The sequence below is a fragment of the Mobula birostris genome, chromosome 3, assembly GCF_030028105.1.
Source record: "Mobula birostris isolate sMobBir1 chromosome 3, sMobBir1.hap1, whole genome shotgun sequence".
In the NCBI taxonomy this organism is placed as follows: Eukaryota; Metazoa; Chordata; class Chondrichthyes; order Myliobatiformes; family Myliobatidae; genus Mobula; species Mobula birostris.
The window spans coordinates 196,675,399-196,688,986 of NC_092372.1; the positions used below are offsets into that span (position 1 = coordinate 196,675,399).

At 41.0% G+C, this 13,588-nt stretch overlaps 1 protein-coding gene across 7 annotated transcripts in view; it reads right to left on the reverse strand.

Moving 5' to 3' along the window:
- Positions 1 to 13,588, reverse strand: part of pard3aa (par-3 family cell polarity regulator alpha, a) — an 881,596-nt gene that overhangs the window by 365,422 nt on the left and 502,586 nt on the right. For all 7 annotated transcript variants that reach the window (XM_072253986.1, XM_072253983.1, XM_072253982.1 and 4 more), the window contains 2 exons: positions 5,863 to 5,954; positions 4,994 to 5,077 (listed from right to left, as the gene is read on the reverse strand). In XM_072253986.1, the coding sequence (XP_072110087.1) occupies positions 4,994 to 5,077; positions 5,863 to 5,954 (176 nt within the window). The remainder of the gene's footprint in view (positions 1 to 4,993; positions 5,078 to 5,862; positions 5,955 to 13,588) is intronic.

Here is a 13,588-nt window from a genome sequence, read left to right on the forward strand (position 1 = left end):
ATAAACCCTTTTAGAAACGAAATTGAGTGTATTAGCCTCTTATCACCTATATTCCGGTCGTGATTAACACCCCCCACCCCGTACAGAATCGCCAAAAACTATTTGTAGAAAAAAATCAGCACGTACACGCATGTGCAGTGGTGCCCGTGCAAGGCTTCATGGTCATTGTAGCCTTTCTCGGGGTAAACAAAAACCCATTTGACTGCTACTCTTGTCCGTTGGCAACCCTACCCCATCCCCCCGGGGTCGGCTGATCCGCAAGAATATTGTCAATAATAAACCAGTCCACGTTGCAAAAAAGGTTGGGGACCCCTGCTCTAGTTCATAGCGTTGTACAGCACAGAAGCAGGCCTTCTGCCAGACTGGTCCATGCCTAACAGGATCAAAGTTCAAGGTACATTTATTATCAAAGTATTGTATACTATAGAGATCCTTGAGATTCCCTCCTTACAGGCAGCCACAAAACAAATAAATCAATTTTTAAAAAGAGCATCAAACACCCAATGTGCAGAAATTAAAAAAAAACAAATAGTGCAAACAATAAAAGCAAGCAAAGAAGATTCAGAACTGAAATTCACAAAAATGAGTCCACAGCCATGAAGCCAGCCATCATAGCAGCCAATCCAGGACCCATTACTTGCAGGTCACAGCCCCAGTTCAGCACAGAGACAAATTAAACCGTGTGGAACAGCAAGCACCCCTCACCTCTAGGCCTGACACCCTGACCTCATGAATCTGGCCTGGCACTTAAATTGACCAAACAGCAGGCCATTCCTCACTATCAGAACTGGGTCCTGCTGCGCTGATACACTCTTGGGCCCACGATTAGCCACATTGATTCAGCCCCAACCCAACCATTCCCAATTTGGTCCAACATTTAAATCGGTTAAAGCTCAGCTTGTTCCTAGCTCTTTGGGTCCGGAGCAAGGAGCAAGTTTAACGTAAATCTATTATCAAATTATGTATTCCACATTAAACCCTGAGCTTCATCACCTTACAGCCAGGCACAAGACAAAAAAGCACAATAGAATCCACGAAAAACACACACAACAAAGGCCATCAGACACCCGATGTGCAAAAAAAAAAACAAATCACACAAGCAATAAAAAAGTAAACAAATAATACACAGACGGTGAACAGCAAGGACCCCAAAGGCGAGTCCACAGCCATGAAGACAGTTCAGCGCAGAAGCAAGTGAAGCCATTCCAGCAGCACGATGGCTGCAGGCCACAGCTGTGGAGTTTGTTCAGCGCTGAGGTGAATGAAGCTTGTCTCAAGCCCAGCAGCTGCAGAGCAACAACTGCTCCAAAACCTGGTGGTGTGGTCCCAAGACCCCTGCACCACCTGTCTGATGGTAGCAGCAAGAAGAGAGGGAGATGGGTCAAACCAGACTCAAGTGGAAGATTTTGGCTGAGATGGAGAAGTGAGCTGAACGCCAATTTGTCATCCGCACTTGGCCTTGATGCCTTAATATTCTTAATCTTGCCCATACAGAAATTGGCTAGACATCCACTCTTGGATCGTGATGCTTCCGTATGCCCTGAAACCTGTCCCAGCAATGGCCACTGTGGAGATGGTTACTCCTGCGGTCCTGAGAGTCCAGTTCACCGAATCCTTCAAAAGGCCACATAAACGTCAGATCATTCAGACAGTTCAAAAGCATACCTCCCAAAAGGAGATTTCGGACTACAGATTGCAGTGCTTAAGGTCCAGAAGAGGCATATTTAGTAGAATAGCTTGTAGTCTTGTGAGCTGCCCACAAAATGTCGCCATATAACTCCTCGCCATCTTGTCAAGGACCCACCACAGTATTCAGTGGGATGCCCCACCAAAGCCAGTCTCATCTTCCAGCATCTGGCAGATGAATCTTTCTATTTCATGTACCTGTCCAAATGTTTTCTAGAAATTGTCATTGCACCTGCCTCAACCAGTAGCTCGGGCAGCTAATTCCACATAGTTAATATCCTTTATGTAAAAAGATTCCCCTAAAATTTCTCTTAAATCTTTCCCCTCTTACCTTAAACCTATGAACTCCAGTTTGAGATTCCCCAACTCTGGGATAGAGACTGATTGTATTCACCACATCTGTGCCCCTTCATGATTTTATACACCTCTACGTGATGACCTCTCAGTCTGCTACAACCTAAGGAATAAAGTGCTAGCCTGTGGTTCTTAACTTTCACCCTGAAGGAAACATATTGGCCTTCAGTTGTCATGACTTCACTTTTGAAATATTCCCAAGTGTTGGATGTAACAATTTGCAAGTAGCTGCTCCTAGTCAACCTTTGCATTGTCCTGTCACATGATACTGAAGTTCGCCTTTCCCCAAATTCAAGACCTTAATTTCTGGACCATTCAAATCCATTTCCAAAGTTATCTTGGGTAACTTATTCTCAAATGTTCTCCCATTTGCTTTTCAACCATTTGCCCAGCTGCTTTCTTTATGATTGATTCTAGTATTGACCATTCTCTTGCAGTCCTAGGTAGATAATACTTCAAAATGTCTCTAAGGTGCGCTTTACACACTGTACCCCATCTAAACCTTGAAAACTATGTGAATGCAGGTTAATGCCGGGGAAATTGAAATCCCACAACAGTATAACCCCACAGTTGGCCACCACATCTACGTGCATGTTGTCCTACTGGTCTGGGTTCTACATGCAAATGTCCCTTGCACAATCGTCAATCATCCTGGCTTTTTCAAATGCATCATCACAAATAAGTCAAAATTGATTAAATATGCCTTGGACTAACTATGGGGTAACTGTAGCTAGTGAGCTGGTGTTTTTGGACCAACCACAAATTCCATAGCCATAGTACTTGAGTCCACTCCTTCCCTGACCACCATCTTGGTTAAATCAGATGGGTCATAACAATGACAAGAAACATAATCACAAACTGACCTTCTGATTCTATAATTTTGAAACTCCCATCTTTGATCTTTAACTCAATTCAAAGATTGATCAATTCTTTTCTTTTTGTCACTTAAGAAACAACTATTCCTGGGATTGGCTTGACCACCATCATTTTCTCTATCATATTTCCAGTCAGCTCCAGTACTGCTGCATATATCTTGCTCTTCATCTGTTTACAGTGCTCCAAATTTATTTCCTCACACTTTCAAGCTCCGACCGACATCTATACCAAAACTCCAATTGGACTAGTTTTGTGCGATGACCGAATTTGCCACATCATGTAAAACCTTGGCTTCAATATTTGAGTTCAATCTTTTTTAAAATTGCCCCTGAAAACCATGTTGTTGATATGTGTGTTTAGCCCTATTAATTTCTTCTTGTTCACTTGTTACAATCTCCCTGGTGCCTCAGAATGAACCTTAAAAACCATTATGTTTTAACCATGCATTAAAAGGTGAATGTTACTGCAGATGCTGGAAATTGTATTACATTAGATCCAAAAAAGACAAAACGCAGAGAAGCCTATGAAAAATTTCATGCAACTTCTAATTTCAAGGCAAGTTCAGAAGAGAAGCTAATAATTTATTGTACTTAAAATTTTTCAAAGAACTCATGAAAGGCCAATCTGTATCTTTTTATCATTTAATTTCATGGAGAAAAACAATTATACACAGGCAAAAGGCTTTTTGATGATAACTTTCTGTCTGCTTGCCTTACATTATGCTTGATGTATGTCACTGAATAACTTTCCTGACCCTTCCAAGGTTCAACACCAATGACAAGATGCAACCACTGCCTGAATATTCAGTGCATAGATCACACTAGGCTCAGACTTTTGTGGAACTGCAGAGGCTTTCATGTGTCAAAGCTGTGGTAAGCTCTGTGCATCACCGGAAAAGATTTATTTTCGCAGTTGTCCCCATTATTAGAATGCAAATAACATATTTTCATACTACTAAAAATGTGCATTTACTAAAGCAGTTTTGCTCAGTCACACAAAGAAACAAATAGAGACAATTTCCAACAAATTGGAAAACCCATCAACCAAAACCACTTCATCTAAGTCAACATGGCACAACAGATGAGGTTTAGTTGCTGTCTAAATAAAGTAGTGCAAGGTTTAATACATGAAAGTTTTTTCTGAGAATATAACTTCAAAATTAGGTTTCTCTATTGAACAGCACCTTCAGAAGTTAGGGGAAACATTCTTGTTGTGAAAATGATATTCCTAGCTACAGTGTTCTTTGCAAAATTTTACATGGTGGGGGTAGTTTGCTTGGATTGCAATTTTGATGTTAAAGCTTTGTTTGATATTCATGAGCTGAGAAAGACTTAACATCAAAACTCATAGGGGAAAAACACTAAGTATAACAAGCCCTATTAGTGGAATTCAATGCCATCCATCCATCTTAGCATGGCATTATTCAATCAATTCTGACATTATTCTCACACACTGAAGTTCTTTGGGTAATATTTCTACATTTTTTTACACTTGACATATATTACGAAGAGTATGCTTCTGCCTCAAGCCTGCTTTAATGAATGCTTCTCTTCTGATCAAAGCTCAGAGAGACTGCTGTTTAAAGGGAATCATGTGGGTTGAGTGGAAAAAAAACATTTTGCTATGTCTATGTTCTCATGCCAGTTCATGCGCAGACAGTCTGTCACAGAGGAGTTAGAATGGCAATAATATGCATGACCTAAAAGCTCAAGGTAAAGCACAAAGAAACTGATGAATTCATGAGGATATCAAATTTAAAACTGCAGTGTTTGTTCCTGTTTCATCCAGGATGATTTTCAAACCCAAGGCAAGGGTATATAACCATCATGTCAGTAGAAACATGATTGCTGTTTTGTCCCTAGCTTCTAATTTGATAAATAAATTTTCAAGAAAACATTGAAAAATACTAAAATAAAAATGCCACTACTCCAAAGCACTCAAATATCATTTCTGAGGTGAAAGCACAGAACTTTCCAATTGTTATTTTAAGCATTCAATTTATTTGACACTGCAGATTTAATTAAAATAAAATACAATTATAAAAATAAAAAAGATGCAGAATGTGTTGTTACTTTACCTTCCACCTGTGGAACTGAAAGGCACTACATGGATTCCCAAAGGTCCTCCATCATTGGAGACTTCAACCAGCTTTAGCACGTCACTGTGAGACAATGATGAATGAAGTAACATAATGTGAAGTAAATGACCCAAATTAAAAACAAAAATACTTTACCATTTATGCAGACAATACAGTGTACTAATCCAATTATACAAGAAACTGGTCAATGAGCAAAAATTTTTAAAAATAATAAAATAACCATGAAAACAGTGTGCAAACTATTTGACATAAAACTAAAGAACCTTGGCGACCAAATCCCTTACTGAATAGGAAAACTCCTTTACTAGAATAGTTGATTATTAGGAGGCTGGTCTGCTTGGATTTGTTTGAAAGAAAACAATCACCTCAGCTACAAACAAAATATGCTGCTTTGTACAGCAAAGGCATCAGCAGTCAAACATGACGTGATGAAGAGACTCAGATGAAAAATTATCCTCATTTTGACATAGCCTTCCAGATGATCTGTCTGCAGGATTTCCTAGAGAATATCGTTCACTTTTTAATTAAAAATTAGATGATTAAAATGTTTTATATGAGTAGAAATGAATGCATATTGAAGTCTTGGAAAAATATTACCTGCCAAATATTAGTCAGACCAATAGAAACACCTACTTCAGCCAACAATTATATTGTTCTTGTTTTCTATAGTACCTCATAAACATGATCTTGTACCAATGTAATTTTTCCTGCTATTTAGGCAGTTTTGAATCAGCAGGTAATACTGGCCAATAACAAACTCACTTAGCTGAATAAGGGCTATTATAAACTGAACCTTTATGGGCAACAAACAGCATGCAACAATTAATTAGTTACTGATGCAAGCATACCTAAGCGAAAAACTCTGTCCGTGCTCAAGGCAAGAATCAGCACGAATAACTGGCTCAGTCCTGTTGTTCTCGTCTTCTGTCCCTTCCTCCTCCTAGACGGAAAAAAGAACTTCCAGTCACAAAAACAAGAATCATCATCTAAATAATATGCACCACAATCAGATAGATAGCACCACATCCATGTAGATTGCCTCTCCCTAGAACATGTAAGATAAAATTGCAATGCTACACTACACACTAGTTACAGTATGGTCTTTTTTTTTGCTAGCAAAAGAATAGCATTATTTTTCTGTGGTTTCCATGCTAAGCCACAATGCAATAAGCTTAGTTTCTCTTATAATACATGAAAATCTCTGATGTGAATAAATAGAAATCTTAATATTTTGTTGTTAAAAGGATTTCAATGCAACCACAATGGTTAAAAATACGTAAGGTCCTGACTGGAAAATTTCTGGGATTCCTTTCTGCTATGATTTAATCATTAGGGTCAAGATAAAAGATCATTGCTAACTCACAATTCCTCCTTTCATTTTATTGTCCACAGCTGGTTTTTCAGTACAACTTTAATAATGGTAACATGATGCCCTAGATAGACATTTAAACCGGGAACCAGATTTCATCAACAAAATTCCCTCTAGCAATGACAAACCACTGACAGCATCTTAAGATGAACAATTCAATATAAACTGCAACAATTCTGCCCAATTATGTCATTGGATGATTGTGAAAATTGAGACAGCACAACAAAACTGTATTCATTATTCTGAAAAGGAACAGAAAATTAGTAACTATCAATAAAAGAACATGCAAAGAGCTATGTTGACTATCGTTTTTGTCTTTACTCTCCAATTTAGTTCTTTTTGAAGCCTTGAAATTCACATTGTTCAACTAATAAAGAATAACTAGCTAAGTTTACTTTATCAAGTCGTGCCCCCATATCAAGTCGTGCCCCCATACTCTCAGTGGCCACTTTATTAGGTACCTCTTGTATTTCTGTTTGTGGTCTTCAACAGCTATCCACTTCAAGGTTCAACATGTTGTACATTTAGAAATGCTTTTCTGCACACCACTATTGTTACACATGGCTATTTGGGTTACTGTCGCCTTCCTGTCAGCTTGAACCAATCTGGCCACTCTCTTCATTAACTGCTGCTCATTGGATGTGTGTGTGTTTCTTGTACCATTCTCTGCAAACTACAGAGCATGTAAGCTATGCATGAAAATCCCAGGAGATCAGCAGTTTCTGAGATACTCAGACCACCCCATCTGGCACCAACAATCATTCCACGATCAAAGTCACTGAGATCACATTTCTTCGCCATTCTGATGTTTAGTCTGAACAACAGCTGAACCTCTTGACCATGTCTACATGCTTTTATGCGTTGGATTGCTGCCACAAGATTGGTGAATTAGATATTTGCATTATCAAACAGTGTACGGTTTGCCACTAAGTTTATTTGAACAGTATTATGGAAAATACTGAAGTTAATTCCAACAATGGTGATGCTCTCCAATCCTTGGAAGGTTTGACATAACCAAGATTACTTAACACTTAACCCTATCTTCTAATGATTATAAGACTATTAGATAGAGCCATGTGTCACATTCGTTATCTGGGAAAATTGACCGCAATGAAACTCAACTGCATACTTCGTCAGCTGACTCTGTTTTAGTTGTAAAGAACAAAGGTGCTTGTAGTTCAGGGCTTTGCACTCCTCTGGATCAAGGGGACTTTTAAGAAAAGTTAGTAAGTGCAGTTGTAGTGATGAAATTATTAATAACTTTGAAAAGAAAAATATTATTTCAATATTGCATGCTCATTTTGACTTTCGTATTTTCAAGGAATCATTCAGCATAACTTAGGTTCGATGTTTCCATAAAATTTATTTTATTGCATTATTTTAAAGGCTGAGATGCAATCTCTTTCAGCAATTTTTAAGAGATCAGCAAGCTTTGAGTGGGCATTACCCAAGGGTTTGGACATCAATCAGCAAAATGATGAAAAAAGATGGGTTATGAGCCAGGCACACATTACTTAATAAGCGGGTGGATATTAAAGCCAAGAATAAAATGGATATAGCCACTAATGCAAATTTCCTCACAGAAGCACTAAGAACCAAACCTTTGACACTTACACTCTGTAGTAAGCCTCTACTATTTTTTTCCTTCAACATTACACATCAGGACAGTGAATTGAAAAGAGAGGGAAAAAAAAGAAAAGAAAACCAAAGCGTTATTACTTCAGGGTGATGATATTTTCTTTCATGAATACCAGCATTCATTTCTGTTCCATCTGTCAAGCATAAAGAATCAAGCAACTTGGAATTTTTTGGAGGTCAGGCACTGCCTTTCAAGTCATACAAATGCAAACCTTAAGTAAAATAGGCCAAATAAATTGCGGGAGTGAACATTAATGAGCTTTCCATACTATACAAAAATAATCATTGTCCTTCACTATGCACCAAGTTAAAAATCTGGCACTTAAACAAACATCTTCACTCAATGTCTGAAAGATAAGGCTGCTTGCAAGCTAGTCACTCATTCATGCCAGACATACTTTGATAATACGTTTGTCATGATACTTAAATATTTATGTGCTGACACAAACTCTGCCACTGACAGTATTTCACAGATTGACATAAAGGTTAGTGCTAATGCAGGAACCCAGAAGACGCTTCAGTCCATGCAGTAATGTTGTTATTCTTTAAGCATGGCTGACAGCAGAGGTCCGGGCATGGCTGAGAGATGGGAAAGCTGCTTCTGATCGGGGGATAAGACAGCTCTCAGGTCAGCAAGAGCTGCGCTTTCCCGCACCATCACAAAGGCAAAGGAGCCATTTCTGTGACACCAAAGAGATGAGTGACACGTGGCAGGGCATTCAGTCCATAATGGACTACAAGCCCACCCTGTGCGCCAGTGACAGTAATGCTTCTATTCCTGATAGGTTGAATGTCTTCTATGCAAGGAACAATGTGTCAGCAAGGAAGGCCCACACACCTCCCAAGGAGCAGGTACTCTGTCTGGCTGCAGCTCCTGAGAGGAAGACCCTAACTAGGATGGGGCCTGATAACATACCTGGTTGTGTGCAGAAGCACTGTGCATCCCAGTTAACTCCGGTTCTGAAAGACATCTTCAACATCTCTCTGGAACAGTCTATTGCCCCTTCAAGCTTCAAGGTAGCCACCATCATCCAATGTCCAAGAGGATGACAGTAACCTGCCTTAATGACTACCGTCCAGTGGCACAGACCTCATCAATAATTGAGTGCTTTGAGCAACTAGTTATGGATAACATTAAATCCCATCTTCTTGCTACACTGCACCCTTTCCAGTTCGCTTATTGCTCAAATCAGTTCACTGATGTTGCCATAGCCTCTGCACTGTCTTCCATCCTGCCCCACCTGGAAACTGGTACCTCATATGACAGGATGCTATTTATTGACTTCAGCTCAGTGTTTAATACATTCATCCCTCAGAAGCTGGAGAACAAACTGTCCATGTTCGGTCTCAACACCCATCTCTGTAATTGGATACTGGACGTCTTAGCAGAAAGACCACAGTCTGTCCCGTGTTGGCAGCAACATCACACTCAGCACCAGTGCTCCCCAGGGCTGCGAGCTCAGCTCCCTGCCACAGATCACGCTGTTGATACACAACGCCATTGCTAGATCCAGTTCAACCTGAATCGTCAGCTCGCTAATGACACAATAGTGGTTGGCCACGTCAACAATGATGATGAGACTGTGTCCAGAGAGGAGGTACAGAGACCGGCTGAATGGTGTGAGTACAATAACTTGAGTCTCAATGTGGACAAGACCAAAGAGATGATTATGAACTTTAGGAAGTACAGGGTTTAAGGGTCGGCACAACATTGTGGGCCAAAGGGCCTGTACTGTGCTGTAGTGTTCTATGTAAGAGAAGGATTGCTAACATCTTGCACCAAGACATTTTCTGCATATTTTACAAATTATATTCTAATATGCCAATAAAGGCCCTGCATAAAATAGAAAATTGCTCTAATGTGCTGAGGATCATTCAAGGCTGCCTGACGCCATGGAGATCATCGACTGCAACAAGAAGTTAAAAGTGTGACACGGATGTAATGATATGCAGTTTTAAAGCACATTGAACATTACAAAACGTTTTGAATGCTTCATAGGAACACTGCTAAGTATAATTCGATGCTAAGCCACATAAATTTATATTAATGGAGATAAGCAAGATTTTAACGTGCCTCTGAAAATAAGAGGAAGTTACCAGGAAAGTTGATAAAGGCAAGTCAGTGGATGTTGTCTACATCGACTTTCGCAAGGCATTTGACAAGGTCCTGCATGGGCAGTTGGTTAAGAAGGTTCAGTTGCTCGGCCTTCCAAATGAGGTAGTAAATATGATTAGACATTGACTTTGTGGGAGAAACCAGAGACTGGTTGCAGATGATTGCCTCTCTGACTGGGGGCCTGTGACTCATGTTGTGCTGTAGGCATCAGTGCCAATCCATTGTTATTTGTCATCTATATCAATGATCCAGATGATAATATGCTTAACTGGATCAGCAAATTTGTGGATGACACCAAGACTGGGGTGTAGTGGACAGCAAGCGAGGAAGGCTATCACGGCTTGCAGCAGGATCTGGACCAGCTGTAAAAAAAATGGGCTGAAAAATAGCAGATGGAATTTAATGCAGACAAGTTTTTATGTGTGATTCATCTGCAGATTTTATCCTTACATTCAGAAGTTTTGTGTTATGTGGACTACTGTGCTTTAGACATTGGTTCGAAGAAACTTTGTCTCATCTCTCTCTTTGTTTAGTGTGTGTGTGTAGACCCATCTAATCTGACGTCCACTGCCACACCGCTGTTGTCTTCAATCTCGTTGTGGAGAAGCTTGGTAACCCACAAGAGGAAGATGTTAAAGAGCACTGGCGCTAGCACAGACTCCTGCCTCACAGGAGGCTCCACGCAACCACCAAACTCCGTAGAGAGCAGGCCCTGAAGCTGCAGTATGCAGACGACCGTGTTCTTGTGGCCCACACGCCAGAGGCTCTTCAGACCATCCTTGCTGTGGTGGTGAGAGCATACAGCAGGATGGAACTGACTGTCAATACCACCAAGACAGAAGTGGTTTGCCAATGGAGTACCAGTGTCCCACCCACTCTACCTGCCTTCACTGTTGGTAATGAAAAGCTGTCAGTAGTGCCACCTTTCAAATATCTGCGGAGCATTCTCACTGAGGATAGCGGCATTGACAACAACATCCAGAGTCGCATTAAACAGGCTTCAGCTGCCTTTGGGAGATTTTGGCGCAGAATCTTTCAGAACGGGAGCCTTCGTTCCTCCACAAAGGTCGCTGTATACCAAGCAGTCCGTGTCACCACCCTCCTTTATAGCTGTGAAGCTTGGGTAACCTACAGCCATCACATCAAGTCCTTGGAGCGCTTCCACATAAGCTGCCTCCAGCACATCCTGGGAATTACCTGGCATGAGTGGGTGCCTCACACTGAAATACTTGTAAAGACCAACTGCAGGAGTATTGAGGCCATGATCACCCAGCACCAGCTGCCCCCATGTCGGCTACCCCGCAGAGTGTTATACGGCCAGCTACATCATGGTCGACGCTCAGCTGGAGGGCTGAATAAGTGCTATAAGGATCAGATGAAGAATGCTTTAAGGAAGTACAAGATCAGACCCGAGGACCTGGAGGATGTTGCTGCTGACCGTACCACTTGGCGACAGCTGTGATCTCACCGTTAAAGGAGTGGACGTCGTCATCGGATTTTGATGGACAACCGAAGAAGTGTATAGACACACACACACATTATATGGTTATATACATTAATTACATGTATATAGTTAAATGGCAAAAAACTTTACTTAACTTGAAGTGTGAGGTGCTGCACCTTGAGAGGACTTACCAGGGTAGGTCTTACATGGTGAGCAGTAGGACACCATGGACTGCGGTAAAACAGTGGGATTTGAAAAGACAGATCCATAATTCTGGCAACGTGACATCTCGGGTAGACCAGGTAAAAAGAAAGCTTTTGACACATTGGCCATCATAAATCAATGTATTAAGTACAGGAGTTGGGATGTCAAGTTGAAATTGTATTAGAAGTTGGTAAGGCCTAATCTGTATTATTGTGCCAGTTTTGGTCACATACCTGCAGGAAAGATGTAAATAAGATTGAAAGAGTGCAGAGAGAATTTACAAGGATGTTGCTGGGACTGGAGGAGCTGAGCTACAGGTTAAAATAAGTAATGCAAAAAAACAGAAATAAAAAGGTAGTGCTCATGGGTTCAGTGTCCACTTAGAAACTGGATGGCAGAAGGGAAGAAGTTGTTCCTGATTTGCTGAAAGTGTGCCTTCAGGTTTCTGCACCTTCTCCTGATGGTAACAATGTGAAGAGGGCATGTCCTGTGTGGGGGCGATTCCTAAGACCATAAGATATAGGAGCAGAAGTAGGCCACTTGGCCCATCAAGTCTGCTCTGCCATTCAATCATGGGCTGATCCAATTCTCCCGGTCATCACCACTCCCCTGCCTTCTCCCGATATCCTTTATTGCCCTGGCTAATCAAGAACCTATCTATCACTGCCTTAAATACACCCAATGACTTGGCCTCCACAGTCGCTTGTGACAACAAATTCCACAGATTTACCACCCTCCAACTAAAGTAATTTCTCCACATCTCTGTTCTAAATGGACGTCCTTCAATCCCGAAGTCATGCCCACTTGTCCTAGGCTCCCCTACCATGGGAAATAAATTCAGGGCTTTTAACATTTGAAGTGTTTCTATGAGATCCCCCTCATTGTCCTGAACTCCAGGGAATACAGCCCAAGAGCTGCCAGACGTTTCTCATACAGTAACCTTTTCATTCCTGGAATCATTCTCGTGAATCATCTCTGGACCCCCTCCAAATGTTAGTATATCCTTTCTAAAATAAGGAGCCCAAAACTGTACACAATACTCCAAGTGTGCTCTCATGAGTGCCTAATAGAGACTCAACATCACATCCCTGCTCTTAAATTCTATATCTCTAGAAATGAATGCCAATATTGCATTCGCCTTCTTCACCACCAACTAAACCTGGAGGTTAACCTTTAGGGTATCTTGCCCAAGGACTCCCAAGTCCCTTTGCATCTCTACATTTTGAATTCTCTCCCAATCTAAGTAATAGCCTGCCCGTTTATTTCTTCCACCAAAGTGCATGACCATACACTTTCCAACATTGTATTTCACTTGGCACTTCTTTGCCCATTCTCCTAAACTATCTAAGTCTCTCTGCAGGCTCTCTGTTTCCTCAACACTACCCACTCCTCCACCTATCTTTGTATCATCGGCAAATTTAGCCAGAAATCCATTAATCCGATATGTTGTGTATGTGGCCTGGTAACACAGCAATGTTATTAATAAAAACGCTGGAGATGGGAGCTAAGGTTCATGATCCTTTACTGGCAGAAACCGAACTCGGCACACATGTACAGATCAATACGCGCCTAGTAGTTCATGCTCAGTACGCACCTAATAGCGTATGCAACAACGTGTTACTAAAACATAAAGTAGTCCCTTATTATACTGTAGGCTATACGGTATACCATAGTCCAAATCATTGACATACATCCGAAAAAGCAGCTGTGCCAACACCAACCCATGGAACTCCACTGGTAATCGGCAGCCAGCCAGAATAGAATCCCTTTATTCCCACTCTGTTTCCTGCTGATCAGCCAATT